The sequence below is a fragment of the Halichoerus grypus genome, chromosome 12 (assembly GCF_964656455.1).
Source record: "Halichoerus grypus chromosome 12, mHalGry1.hap1.1, whole genome shotgun sequence".
NCBI lineage: Eukaryota > Metazoa > Chordata > Mammalia > Carnivora > Phocidae > Halichoerus > Halichoerus grypus.
In genome coordinates, this window is record NC_135723.1 from 54463751 (window position 1) to 54479545 (window position 15795).

The window sequence follows — 15795 nt, forward strand, 5'->3', positions numbered from 1 at the left end:
AACACTGGGGAAACTCTGAGATTCCAAAAATATGCAGAATGTCCAGTCAAGGGCACATGGCTAGCACCCAGTCTGGATCTACACAGCAGCACAGGCAAAGTGAAGTGAAGCAGCAACGTGCGTGTAAGCCACAGCCCCAGGCTTCCCTGCCTGCCCCTGGTCGGCTTGAGGCAGGATTCATTTTAATTACGAAGAAATGCCAACTGAGGCAAAGCAAAGTCTCCAAACTTGATGGCCCCATTTCGGATAGAGAAAGGTCTGCCTCACCTTCCTTTGTGGTGAATATTCATCTACAGTGCTGAAAGGAAAAGGACAAGAAGTCAGTCTTTATCCCACACCTAGAATAATGCAGTGATCGTCACAGAAGACTAATTTTCAGGTACTGGGCAGAGGTTTCTGCTTTTCAGAAAGATAAAACCTAGTATTCATTAGGTCACTATGTATAACATCCTTGACATTGGGCTCTGGGTTTCGACTGAATAAGGAAGAAAAGATGCTATCTCCTCAGCAAGTATATTTTACTTTCTATGCACAGAAAGTGAGTGCTGAAGGAAGAACTGGATTTATTCAGTTCACAGAAACTCTAAGTTTTCTCATATACTGATAGATTTTGGGTGAAATTATTGTTATTCAGGTGGTTAAGTTAGCTAAGGCACATCTTTTCCAGAATGTTTCCATTCTGGTGGAAGTAGGGGACGTTCTGTAGGTCCCCAGCTCAAATCTTTTTCTAGAATCTAGAGATATCTCATAATCTTTTACCGAAGAGGCAAGAGTCATATCTTATATAATTTTCTTATTTTAACCTATTATTTCCCATTTTATGTAAGTTTTTTTAATGAGATGTATGAAGTTCCATTAATGTACTGAATGCATTTAAATGTATCAAACCATGAATTAAAGTTTCCCAAGGGTAACCAGGCCTGCCTTACAGCAGAGACCAACCTCCATGTGGGCGATTATTTTGATATAAAAGTTGTCTCTCTTTTTCTTTCCTGTTTCAATTATTTGTTCACATTTTCATACTAGTCTTAGGTGCTGAGAACTTATTATGGTGTAGACCGTGACAAAGGAACATCACCCAAATTCCCAACATTTGTTTCTAACACTGTCCTAAACTGTGTCTCATTTCTGAATTTCTAAAAGTGTGATTTTCATGATTGAGGACTAAAGCTGATACATGATTTGTTTGTGCCCTAAAATTAATTTATGTAGACATTTAATGTGCAATAGGATCTCTCTTTACTAAAATTAGGTCAGGCTTTAAGTCTCAAATTAGTCATCTGAAAGGCCTGAATTAACATCTTCTACAAGAAGTGCCTCTGTGACTGCTGAAATCTTCAAAGAAGTTTCTCACCACTTGACAACACATGCATTTCATGTTTACTGAGTAGAAAGTACACTGTAAATCAGAGAACAATTTTTCCTTTCAGATTAACTTTGCAGCTCTATCTGAAAACTGAATAAATGACCTGATGTTTTTCATTCACCAAAATTAATAAGGAGAGTTAGTGGTAAATCAGGTATTGGCAATCTGAAAGACAGATGACAGATACCTCGGGGATACTTACACATGCCAAAAGTCAGGGAATAAATGGTTTTCTTTAATCTTTCTAAATTGATAAATAAACCTCGGGGAATCCATAAAATGGAGCTTTAAAAATGCTTCATGACTTGCCGAAACCTATTTCTAAAACCGTTTTTTTTCCTATTCCATTAGAGATAGCTACGAGCCCCCCAAATGACAAGTTAAATATTCACACTTTTAAAATTAAATAATAACTTATTAAAGAATTGTTTTTATGTATCCAGGTTGTTATGGCTCAGTTGGTTTCTACCTATCAGTGTTAAAAAAAAATAGCCAATATTATGCAGCCATCAAAAAAAAAAAAAAAAGAAATCTTGCCGTTTACAACGACATGGATGGAACTAGAGGGTATTAGGCTAAGCGAAATAAGTCAATCAGAGAAAGACAATTATCATATGATCTCGCTGATATGTGGAATTTGAAAAACAAGGCAGAGGATCATGAGGGAAGAGAGGAAAAAATGAAACAAGAGGAAACTAGAGAGGGAGACAAACCATAAGAGACTCTTAATCTCAGGAAACAAACTGAGGGTTGCTGGAGTGGAGGGGGGTGGGAGGGATGAGGTGGCTGGGTGATGGACACTGGGGAGGGTATGTGCTATGGTGAGTGCTGTGAATTGTGTAAGACTGATGAATCACAGACCTGTACCCCTGAAACAATACATTATATGTTAATTTAAAAAAATTAAAAATTTAAAAAAATAAATAAAAACATAAATTAAAAATCGGCATTAAATGTGAAAAAATAAAAAAAAAATAGCCAATAAGCTTGATTTTGTGTTCATTCATTTTGATCTAAAAACAAAATACACAATTCACTACTAGAAAAGCTAAGGAATCAAGGGATCCCAGATTCAAAGGGTCCAAGGTGAAATTTGTAAGACACTCAAATTCTATCACATTTGCTGCTTTCTTTTATTAACTAATACAGAAAATTAAATACTCACTGACGACGGTGCATTCCAAGTATCTTCTGAAATTCTTTCAACTCTTTTTCCAGTATTGGATATTCATATACATCATCCAGTACATTCCTGTATATGGTCTGGGGGGTGGGGGAGAAAGAAAAATGGCAGCTGAAAGGCCTATTTTGTAAGAATTAGGACTTACACGAAGGTTAACCTGCTGAGGGAATAGGTGGAATGCGGAATCATACAGGGGGTTAAACCAGGTACCAGTGAGATCCTAAGTGGGATTCCGCCTCCTAGTGCTTCACTCAACTGTTTGGCTCTCACAGCTTTCAGGGGCCATAAGTAGTCAATGCTGGAAACTTAGAGACACCTGGAAAACTACTCAAGATTTTCATGCCTATTCTACATTAAAAAAATAATATCCACATAGTCATTTGGAAAGGAAAAAAAAAATCTAATGAATCCTATTACCCAGCTGTTTTAAAAATAACATTAGTTTTTGGGATGCCTGGGTGGCTCAGTCAGTTAAGCATCTGCCTTGGGCTCAGGTCATGGGATCGAGCCCCACGTCATGCTCCCTATTCAGCCAGGAGCCTGCTTCTTCTACCTCTACCTCTACCTCTGCTGCTCCCCCTGCTTTTGTTGTCTCTCTCTCTCAAATAAATAAATAAAGTCTTAAAAAAAATTTAAAAAAGAAAATAACATTAGTTTAGGCACAGAGTGGTTAAACCAGTTTTTAACTGGATGTCTAAAGGACACCTGACTTTTGAAATCAAAGTGAATTCCTTCATGAAAGGCAAAATCAGTTTGAATACTTGTCCATTCTGAAATAGACCTGCTCCCAGCTCAAATTCCATTCTACCCTTTCTCTGTGTTAACCTGCATAGCTGATATGGTTTTGGTGGCCAAGGGAGTCCAACTGTCTACATATTGTCTCCAGAGAATCAGCTGTGTTCAAAAGGTATTGCAGCTATTAATGATTAGAAAAACCTATCAGTTTATTTAGGGGCGCCTGGGTGGCTCAGTCGGTTATGCATCCGACCCTTGATCTCAGCTCAGGTCTTGATCTCAGAGCTGTGAGTTCAAGCCCCATATTGGGCTCCTTGCTGGGCATTGTGCCTACTTAAAAAAAAAAAAGAAAGAAAGAAAAGAAAGAAAGAAAGAAAGAAAGAAAGAAAGAAAGAAAGAAAGAAAGAAAGACATATCAGTTTATCTAATTCCAAATGTAAATCTAGGTTAGTACCCATTTTGCAACTTACTCTTACTATTGCTTAAAATTCTCAAAATACATCACAGTCTGAAAACCTTTCATAATGTATGTCTTGTCAATATAGTTTTTAAATGATAACGTTTTATCCAAATATTGTGTATATGGGACTGGTTAGTTCAAGCTCAGAATAAATCTCAACATATTGAATAGTGTCAAGTTTTCAGATATGTTTTATCTACCTTAATTATTTCATCTGTAATCAAAATTCCCATGAATTATATAAAATAACCTTAAATTAGCAAATGTAAACCTGGCTGCCTACATTTTTTTCATAATGAATTATTTTCAATTAAAAAAATTTCTATGTACAGAGTATCAGGCCTCAAAAACCAAAACAAATTAATATTTTCTTTAAGTCACAGCTTGAATATGACAAAAAAGTTGCATGACTGGCACCTACAAAAGAGATTTTTGAAGTACATAACTGAGAATAAAATCAGTCATTTGGCATCAAAGAATATCTTGAAATTTTACATTACCTTTAAGAACATTTTTGAATGTTCGTCTTCATGTAACCAGTCTTTGTAGAGAGCAATCCACTGGGACACAAGATGCAAGACCTTTCGTTTCCGACAAGGAACATCTGAGTTTTCTTCTTTGCCTTGATACTTCTTAGCAGAATAGGTGGAAATGGTTAAGAGAGAATATTGCATTGTTGGAAATCAAAATATGAAGAGATCCATTTATTCTTATTTTCACAAAACATGCTAAAGCATTTGCCAAAGAATCTGCAAGTACCTAAGCACGTGGGAAGAAAAGAGTATTCGTAGCAAGGGCAAAAGGTGTGCACCAGAAAGAGCAAAAGTAAGGAAACCCAGGAAAATGACTTCCACGCGCCCGGTGGCAGGTCGTGAAGGTTAATGAGATGATTTGCATTGACAGCTGCTGACACGGTTCCACAGGCATGGGTCGATGCCACCATGAAGAGATTCTAAGTGGCCCACGAATTTCAAGGGTGGCTACACCAGAGTTGCCCTCACTACATTAGGTAGATACTTTCCATAAAAATTACATCAGAACTAGGCCAGATATCCTTTGATCTTCAGAAATTCACAATTTATAAAAGCAGTCACTTCTCAATTAGCCCCAATGAGCACCGATTTCTGGAGTGTAATTCGTGATATGATTTAAATGCCCACACCCAGGAATTTGCTTGGAAAAAAAGACTGGATAAACTTGTAAACATAATTAAAAAGGACTGCTACTTTTCATTTTCATTGGAATAAAAAAAAGTAAAATAGGAGTAACCTAAATGCATCAAACACTGTGGATAGTGAACTAAATTATCACATATCAATTAATAGGCAATCTACAGCCATAAAACTGATGGTCTAGTAGTGCATTTATAGACAGTGAACATTCACAATGTACTGTTGAGTAGGAAAGCAAGTAAGAAAATATGTTGGGATCATCCATTTCCATTAACTATGCTTATTTATAAGAAAAATGTCATCACCCGGAATGATATATATTGAAAGTTAACAGCGGCTAACTGTGCTGTTCAAATTACATAAAAATAACAACCTCAAAAGCAATGTGCTTAAAGCCTTGGGAATGAGACAGAAGCTTGGCATTCTCCAAACCAACCTAGTGTTTTTGTTCCCTAAATTATTATTTCTGACTATCTTGAGCATACTGGAAAGTTACGTAGGAAAAGGACATGCTATGATACCAAAGACAGGTAGGCTTTGGGGTTGCTGGACAGGATTCTTCACTCTTTAATGCTGATATACAACTGCAAAATAGGTATATCTATGTCGGCCTTTGTAAATATTTTAACCAACTGAGCCACCCAGGCGCCCCTGTAAATATTTTAAAACATACTTTAATCACTGTCTCCCCAACCTGCAAAAATACATTCAGGCCATTTGATTTTTTTTATTTCTACGTGAGAAATAAACTCAGGCAAACACACAAAGAATCAGTTAAAGCACCCATTTTTTCCTAGTTTTTCTCTTAACAGACAAAATATAAAATTTTATAGCCTTAGTCAAAGACTCAAAACATGGTCATATCCAAGTGAAGTTTTAGAGATTCTTCAGGGAAATTCTACAAGGCATTAAATTACTCAATAATAACCACAAATAGTACTAGAATCCTATTTATTTATTTTTACTTAGAGAGAGAGAGAGGGATGTGGGGAGGGGCAGAAGGAGAGAGAATCTTAAGAAGATTCCACACCTAGCGTGGAGCCCGACACGGGGCTTGTCTCAGGATCCTAAGATCATGACCTGAGCCAAAATCAAGAGTTAAATGCTTAACTGACTGAGCCACCCAGGTGCACCTATTTGGATCCTATTTAAAAACAATGGTTTGAAGGCATCTATTTGTTATGAAGCAAACTGTATGGTTTAATAGACGGTAAATACTTTTGGAAAAGCTGTTAGCATTAATGTAGAAGAAATTAACTCAGAGTTATTTTTCTAAAACGCTGTTAAAGAAGGAGAACTTGAAAACCTTGTAATTATTGCAGAATTTCTTAGTAACACCCACTTGGAAGCCGTGGAAGAAGTCTGGTTTTGAAATTCTCCAAATTCAAAATGAATAATGTTTCAAGATCAGTTTTATGAACTGGTTTGAAAAAGCTTCCCAAGATCTGTAGCTTTGCGTGGCCATGTGCACATAGCAAAGCACTAACAAGTAATCACGATTTCTAGTTTATATGTTTATTAAGAGAAATTTTATTTCAGTTACGCCCTTTATGGAGTTTTAAGGTATTCTTTTAAGCAGGAAAAGGCTATCAAGTAGGGGGGAAATGTAACAATTATTTAACAGGAAAAGAATACTACCAAGGCCATTACTGTTAGGGCTCAATAAAACTCAGATATATGCCAAAAAAAAAAAAAAAATTCCATCTTCCTAAAAATGTTCACCTGGCTCTAGCGGAATCTTCAGTTTGGTTTGATAAATACCTGACAGTTAACAGGCTTCTTAAATGCTTCTCAAGCACCTTCCTTGCACATTGTGAGTCAAGAAGCCCGAACGGAGACTCTGAGTAAGTTTATTTGGCTTGGCTTTTCGGCTGTTCATCTGTTACATCACTTCTAGTTCATGTATCAAATCACAAAGCTTCCTTAACTGGTCATTCACCTTCTCATCACATCTGTCATTCTAACCGAGCATGTCTTCACAAAGCTTCTGAAAGCTGACAGTTGCTTAGGGGGTAGTTTTGACCTCCCACGTGGGGGACTGCTCATCTGGCCTCGGGACACTTGCAGAGAAACATGGTTTCATGTACGTACGTTTTCCTGCCCAAGTCCCCTGGCACTAACCGCCCGATTGTCTTACAAGTTCACTTATTGCCGGTCCAACTCAACCTCTTGACTCTGGGCTTTACCCAGTGGACCAAACTTACCTCCAGATTTCTCAAGTCTTGAGACCTACGTTTGCAGAAAACCTAATACAAACGGTACAATTTACCCACAACCCAGAAGGCGAAAACAGCAGACCTGCCTTCCAGGTCCCCCTGTCTATTCTGTCTCATTTCATCTTTTACCTTGGATATCATTACATTAATATTTAACATATCCACACTCTACCGAGGGGCTGAGTAAATTAAGAAAGGCAGTTAATTCCTAATGCGAGACACCTGTCTGAGAGGAAGCCGACGCAGCATCCTGAAGTTAATGAAGGATATTGCCTCAGCAGCGCCTGGCACAGGTCGTCAGTCGTCATGAAGACCGTGTACGTGAGAAGGAAATCATCAAGGAGCGTCTCTGTGAAGAAAGAAAAACAAACACAAGGTAAGCACACCAGTGACAAGAAGGGCAACTGCTTATTCAGGCTCTCAAACAGAAAATACGATAAATGGTGGTGGGTGTGGGAGGGGTTAGGATAGGAGAATTTTAGCCACAAAATACATTATTTGTTGAAGTTAAGATTTTTTAAACTCCTTACACAGAATACCTCAAGCAATGGGATTATTTTTTTGTTGCAAGGCTCTCTAAACATACAACTTTTGTCATCTTTTTCACTCCCTAAAACATCATTTATTTTTGTGGGTAAAGATGTTATGGAAAACCAGTGCATAAATAATGTCCTTTTAAAGATAAATTTTACAGTATTTCTGGGGTATATGCTCCAGTTCTACAGGGAATGAAGCCTGCATGTTCTAATAAATCAAGGCTTTCTATAGCCATTTACCTAAGTCTAGGGCAAGAACAATGGATAATAAAACTTAGAGGACACATAACAGGTTCTGAGGCCATTCATGTTTCTCTCCCAAATGCATCTGTAAGAAGTTGCGAAAGTGGTGGGTGATGTTACTGCTGTGGAGAGAGACAGAGCTAAGTCCCGTTTAATACGGGAGCAGGTATAACGTATCACAATATACTCCTTCCCAATCCCTTCCCTACCTCCTCAACTGACAAAAACAGCTTTGATTTTTATTGCTTCTTGGCCTTGTGTGTTTTTGGAAAAGTCCAGCTTACATGTAATATGGAACAGCTAAACTCTGACCCTGCAATACAATTTCCAAACTGATAGAAAAAATTACATGCAGAATGCAAAGTAGAGCTCTTGCCATAATAGTCTTTTATCCAACCTCCTGAACTTAAAATTCACTTTACTATATCATTTTCATGTCTTTTACATCCAGACATCAAATTTCCAGTAATTTGAAATAGTAATTAATCACTTGTAAGAATAATGAGCTTGTACACGCAATAGCATTTATGTTCTCCAAGAGCTAACCTAATTGTGTAAGTAGAAAGAATTGCCCTGTATAGAGCTCTGCATGTCTATGTTGAAGACTGGAAAAATTCCAGAATTTATAGAAATAACCAATAACGTTTACTATAAAAACCGATCAATGCAAAACAAGGCTATGTTTACGAACACAAAACTCTTGATATAAAGAGGTAGTGAATGACATCTCCATTCCTTATCAGCTGTCCCCAGTTAATTAATTCTGTTTTGTTTGATTGCAGAACATCAAGATAATCCCAATTTACACCAATAAGTGGTTGCAAATGGTCATGTTAAAAAAAAACAAAACTTGCTTTCTAATTGCAAAATGCCCTTAAGTGAAATGAACCAGAGATGCTAATGAAGAGTATTAAGAAAGTTTTTTTATTCAAAGATATCTATTTATGCTAAGTAACAGTATTCCTTATTAAAAAAATAAGTTTGACAAATAGCACCTATTTGTAAAATAAGCCGACACTTTAATTAAAATTTAATCACACCACAATATATTAACAGTCACTGCTCCAGCTTACTGTTAGTTGTAAAAGTAAGTTCTCAAACAGATGTGTCTGGGCCTTGCTAGGCATAAACTAAGACCTATCCATTGTAAGTGTGTAAAGGGAAAGAAGAGCCTGGCATAGAGTTCTACAGCTCTATGTTGAAGATGACTATGGGAGTCTGGCCGGTTGGACAATTTATTGAGAGCACACGCACAGCCCGCGCTCCCAGAAGGCCTGGGAGCCCTCTCCTAGAGGCCCTGTTTACAAAAGTTACTGGCAAGCTGTGACCTCCAACATAATTTCCAAATTCACAGGAAAGATTCCATGCAGTTTCAAATATTCATCTGCCCAAAAAGGCAGGAGAACCTGTATTCTAAGATCTGCCCTCAAAACTAGTTAAACCTAGCAGCAGAAGTTCATCACTTGGTTATCCTAATGAAAACCTTGAAATACACATTTTGAAGCTTTGTGTGTCTTTCACCACAGTTTTTAAAATAGTTTCAAGAAAAATCAAACAGTGGCATAATGTCTGAACCCCCAGGATATTTTGAAATACAACTTAAAAACTATCACTCTGGGACACTACTGAACAGGGATGTTCACCGATTCTAACACTGCTCTGTACAGTTAATGAACATCCTCAAGTTCTCTGCTCTCATTAGAAATTGAGTCTTTTTTGCATCCAGTGTTAGTACAGGCAGCAAGAACCACAGAGCAGCCTGGCATCTATTTTAGGGGTCTCTGTGGGCTCTTACAGATCAGAGCTGGAGATATACAGAAGCCACTGGGCGAGAGCCCTGAGAACCTCATGCATTCAGCATTCAAAATGCTTCATGGGACATAGGTTCAGCCTGTTTGGAATGTTCTTACACTTAGCTGATTTAAGGAGGTTGGAACTATTCTCTAATCAAAATTTACTCCATTAGCAACTGAGATGAAAAAGAATGCCATTAAACTTTGACATAACCAGTCATTCCATTCTAGAACAGCCTTGGATAATGAGCTGAGTGACGTTAAGAGTCTGGTTTATATGGTGGCAAAACCATTTGGCATTCAATTCAATTAATGAGCTCACATATGACAATATTTTGTTAAGGGCTTTGACCCAGAAATGCTTTCCCCTAAGCAACTACCATATTTAATATTCAACAGCATTTACCTAATTATCTCTTTGCCATAGAAATATTAATTAAAATAAAAACAACAAGGCTACATAAAAACATCTCCAGTTAAAATCCTACTGAACTGCTAAAAATCCTCATCAACAGAACAGATTCCCAATACCCTTGATTCAAATCTTTCCCTATTTAACTACCATATTGTTATGAAATTTTTCTCTATATAAAGAGCTTTCCCTTACTCTTCCCCAGCACTGGTATTTTTTTGCTGCGTATGAAAGTAATTGAATGATATAATCAAAATGACACACTTGAAATAAAAATGCATTTTATAATAGCCATGTATCAAAAAAGGCTGTCCCTTGGTATTCAGAGATATTTTTAGAACCACAATGGCTATATAAATGATCCCCCGAAGACTATTAGCCAACAATAGCCATTTAGAAAGACTAGCACATCCTCTAGCATCCACATTAAAATGCTATAATTATCTATTATATTATATAGTGCTTAATTAACAGTAATTTAAGACTCTAGGCAGAAAAGCACCTTTGTGTATAAAAGTATCTTCCGTTTAAACAGATTCATAGTTGCCATATACACTAACATTCTGAATAAAAAGATATATTCATTATGCTTTCTAACTCTGTGAATACCTAGGTATTAATAGACAGAAAACCTTTCCTTTGAAATTCTATTCATTAAATCAATCACTAAATCTAATCACAAATTCCTGGCTCATCACGGACAAAAATATTCAGCCATCCTTTTGGGAATACCCCCCACTCCCCCAAATCAAAGAATATTTATGTTGTGGCTTTTTAAATATAGGAAGTACTCTTGCAGTATAAAAGAAACATGCTGATAACAATCAAAACTGGAAAGCAAATATATTACAGTTTTAAGCACTATGTTCACTTAAAATACATCAAGGTGTAGTCAAAATCTAAAGCTTTGATAGAAATGACTCTAAAATCCATGTCTACTATTTACTGTAATGATGTTAATACAGGACTTTACTCTCTCATCTGTTACTGTTTTAATTTTAAGGTATAAGAAAGGAATTGTCCATTTTCATTTGATTTTACTTGAATGTATTTTTCTTTTACGCAGATATTAAAATATTTTCTCATTCTAAGTGTATCAAGCACTAAAAACTTCCATTTATTTCTGTAAAACACAAGTGTTTCTAGAGCATCCTAGAGTTGTGTCAGGTGGACTAGTAATTGGTTTGGTACAGATCCTTTTTATAGGGTTCTGTTATGTAAATGTAATCAAATCAGAGGAACGGATCTAAATGTTTCAAAAAGGTCTAAGCTTAATGCTTTTTTTTTTGGTGTAAGTGAGTTGCCAAGAAAGCAAATGATAAGAATTTTAACAGACAACTGCCTATAGTCGCTATTTAAACTAAGTATGGTAATGTGAATATTCAGCATTTCTATAGTGACCCATATTCCCTTAAGTACTGTTAGCAGTTTTGTTTCACCTATGTTTCTACTTCAGATGCAATGGAATTTAAGGCACTCTAAAGTAAGTTCTACTTAAACTTTATTTCGAAAAGCCAAGAAAAACTCCATACTTGAAAGTTCTTGTTTCTGGTCCTGGAATATTACAACTTGCCATTATTTTTTGAGAAGCAGTGCCAAAATGTACCATGTAATTTGATGAAGCACAAAATAAAAAAAAATTAACGTTCATGTCTGAATCACAGGTTAAAGTGCTATGCCGTCAAGAGCTATGCTTTTTTTCTCAGTTTATTTTACATTTCTGAAAGCAATATTCATGACCTCAAGTGCAACTGTTTACCACAGCTTTTAAATTCACTCAATTCCGGCACATTTTTACAATTCACCAGAGTATTGCTTAGTCATTCTAAAATGACCAAATCTTGAGATCTCATTTTATTTTTCCTTATTGGTTACATAAGAAATGCTTATTCATTGAATGCTGTTTCTACGTCGAATTTTAAAAGTCATCTCTTTCATGACAGAGCTTACTACACACAGAGCTTGGGTGGCACTCTTCAGATAGTGCAATCTGCTTTTATTGTAACTTGAAAAGTTTGGTTTTGGAATCCCATCATTCCTTAGGAAAAAATGATTTGAACACAACAGGAATTATGTTCTGAACTATATTACATTCCACAGGCTGCCTTTTAAAAACGTCACTAGACGGAGCATGGACTAATAAACCCAGGGCTTGCCCATGTTCTCCACACCAAGGGTCATGTTTGCAAATCACCCTTGGGCGGGGAGAGAGGTGACAGGCCCCCTGAGCTCCTGCTGTCCCAGCCCTCAGCTGCTCTCAGCGTCTAGGCACACTTATAATTACAACCCATTTGTGGCTCATGCGTGTGTCTGTTAAGCCTGCTGGGAAGCTTAGAAAACAGTGGGGAAAGTACTAAGGGAATCAGAGAGCTGAATTTCTACCTGGATAGCCTTAGGCACGGTCCTGAACCTCTGTGGGCCTTAGTTAAGTCAGCTCTAAAGTGGGTATCAGATCCACACCTAGCAGAATTGTAGTCAGGATGAAATAGCATAGTGTATTCTCAAGCACCTGGCAGAGAACCTCGTATACGTTCGGCACTCAATAAGTACCACCTGTTCTTACTTTCATAAAATAATATTTAGAGCCTGTCCCAATTCTCCAAGTGCTACCAATCAACCAAGAAAAACCGAGTACTGAGAACGGACTATGCAGAAGGCATTTGCTAAGGGATTTGGGGGTGAGAGACAAGAAAGCACAGAGTGATCCATGGCTTCAAGCTCGTAATTAGTCAGGGAGCCGAGACGTTTGTCCCCGTGAAATGAACTAAATAAGGCAACACTTCAACTGGGCAGCATCAATCATAAATGTTCTAAGGGATGAAGGAAACTCCAACACGTCATGTGAGATCACCCCTGCACTTCTAAGAAGAATCGGTGGACAAACAGGTGAAATAAATGTGAGCAAAGGAGTGACTGCGTGTGTGTCTGTGGTTGAGTCACAAACCTGTGGCCTCTGGGCCTTGTCTAACCCTTAAAGATGTTTAAAAATCAGAAGATTTAGGGGCACCCGGCTGGCTCAGTCGGTTAAGCATATGACTACTGATTTTGGCTCAGGTCATGATCTCAGGGTCGGGCTCACGCTCAGTGGGGAGTCCGCTTGAGATTGTTTCCCTCTGTCATACTCTCTCTAAAAGATAAATTAATCTTTAAACAAAACAAAACATAAAAATCAGAAGATCTGGCAACACCAGGCCCACATCTCATAAGGGCAACATGGTGTAGTGCTGAGCTGCCCTTTTCATGCTGGGCACACTCTGCAGTTTATCACAGTTCTGCCCTCATTGGCTTCACTTGTTCTTAGTAGTGGTCTGTGGACAGGTGAGTTTTATGTCTTGGTCTATGGTATAGTTTGGAAACAGTAATGGAAGGGATCACATATATAACTGCAAAGTAAAGCTAGAAAGTAGGTTGGAGCCAATTCCTGGAGGGTCTTTGAGCCCTAGAGCAAGAAGCCTGGGGCTTGTTTTATAGGAAAAGGGAAGTGAATGGAAATTTTCAAGGGGAGAAATGACAAGAGATACAGATTACACTTGCTGCATCAGGACAGTCAGACTGGATAAAGGAAAAATAAGGAGAGGGAAGGTGAGTTTACTTTTTAAATACATTGAGCTTGAGTACCCATATTTCTGGGCAGAAATATCAAAGACCAGAGCTTGCCAAAAGAGGTCTGGATGACTATGGGAGCTACCATACAAAGAAGGTATAAAGAGGGTGGCTGGGACAACAAAAACTCTCAGATACAATCCTAGGAAGTTGTAAGCAGGGAACTGAGGGTTGAGCTGGGGTGTAGGTTCACATTTAGGCAATGCTAAGAGAAAGATGAGTTCAGGAAGGGGGAAGAGAAGAGAGAGAGAAACAGGAGAACAGGGAGGCACAAATGTAATAGAAGCCAACAAGAAAGGATGATGGAAAGGAGAGCAGATCCTGAGTGTCAAAAGTTGCTGGAGGGAGGTTCATCAGCCTTCATCCGCATCCAAAGGCCACAGGATTTGGTGCGTGGATGGTCCCTGTCTGACGGCTTTGGAGAGATGCTCCTTGGAAAATGTTAGGGGCATACCCAAGTTAGACTAAAAGGAACTAAGGGTATTCTGATAATCGCCCTCACACCATCCATCACACTGTTTTTCCCCAAAGCCGACTCTTCTTGCAGGTGTTATAGCTTGCTGATTAGTAACTGCAGCTCTCACAAATAAGCTGGGAGGAAACATTTCTTCCTGATCAATCCAAGTATCATTTTATCTAACAGTATAGATTAGAACGTGGGAAGTGTCATGGGTATGGAGCCTTCAATACCAATCTGCCACCATCTACCAACAAAAATTAATAACCAGTTGCAAGAGTTACTCAGTCTAACACAATCGACTCTCGGAGTTGCTCCATCTGGTATGATTAACATCACAGAATGCATTCTTAAAGATACAAACTGTGTTCCTAAGTGCTTGTTAATTAAACATTCCAAAATTTCATGAAATGAAGAAAAAATTAATTTAAACATTAAATCTTATATTAGAAGTCTGGGGCATGGTTATTTGAAGCAATAACTCCTAATAGTAGAATCAACTTAAGACAAGGTATGATATTTTTATCTCCCAGGCACCAAGAAGAATCTCTATTATCAGCTTTCTTCCAAAACTTGAAATATATCACCATTCTGAATGTTAATTTTTCCACCCTGGTCACTGAATCATTATCACTGAATTCAGATGAGTAAAATTTTATTTTTTGTTTCTCCTTAACAGAAATTCTAGAGCTATGAGAGAGAAGTTATTTTCCTCCAAGTTGAGGCAATAGTCAATTGCCTTAATTTAAAGCTAAGAAAGATAACTACACATATTAAAGATAAAAAGATACTCTACCAATTTACTGGTTTAAATTAAACACAACTAGGGTGCCCTGTCGGCTCAGTTGGTGGAGTGTGTGACTCTTGATCTAGGGGTCGTGAGTTTGAGCCCCACGTTGGGCATGGAGCTTACTTAAAAATGAAATCTTTTAGGGGCGCCTGGGTGGCTCAGTCGGTTAAGCATCTGCCTTCGGCTCAGGTCATGATCCCGGGGTCCTGGGATTGAGCCCCGCATTGCATGGGGCTCCTTGCTTGGCGGGGAGCCTGCTTCTCCCTCTGCCTGCTGCTCCCCCTGCTTGTGTTCCCTCTCTCTCTCTCTTTCTCTCCCTCTCCCTCTCTCCCCCTCCCTCCCCCCTCCCCAACAAGTAAGTGAATAAAATCTTGTAAAAAAAAGGAAATCTTTAAAAAATAAACACAAACATAACTAAGCCTCTTTCTAAACAACCTGGCACAAACCTTACACAAACTGAAAATGTCCAATATTAGAAAACTTACTTTACTGTACAGCCCATGTTTAAAAATATTTCTAGGACAAATATTTCATCCAGTGACTGACAGCTGGGACGCCTTTGTGCTCTGGGTTCCAGAACAGTCACTGGAGTTCTTTTCAGTAACACACAGCTGCTTTCTTTCTCACACCGATGAAAGGGAGACTAGTACTTCAGGGTCACGAAGAAAGGTTTGGTCACGACCACTGACTGAACACCTATTGCTTGGGGTTGAGCACTGTGCTCACTGCCATGGAGAAGGCCAAGTTTTAAGGCCTCAACTTTCACAGGGTTTGGAATTTAATCAGTGAGATCATAAAAGGACCACACAGGGGCCTACAGCCCCAAGCT

At 38.1% G+C, this 15795-nt stretch overlaps 1 protein-coding gene across 3 annotated transcripts in view; it reads right to left on the minus strand.

The window, feature by feature from the left end:
- RAPGEF5 (Rap guanine nucleotide exchange factor 5) overlaps nt 1-15795 on the minus strand; it is a 225194-nt gene that overhangs the window by 36679 nt on the left and 172720 nt on the right. For all 3 annotated transcript variants that reach the window (XM_078059361.1, XM_078059362.1, XM_078059363.1), the window contains 4 exons: nt 7403-7481; nt 4245-4389; nt 2532-2629; nt 268-298 (listed from right to left, as the gene is read on the minus strand). In XM_078059361.1, the coding sequence (XP_077915487.1) occupies nt 268-298; nt 2532-2629; nt 4245-4389; nt 7403-7481 (353 nt within the window). The remainder of the gene's footprint in view (nt 1-267; nt 299-2531; nt 2630-4244; nt 4390-7402; nt 7482-15795) is intronic.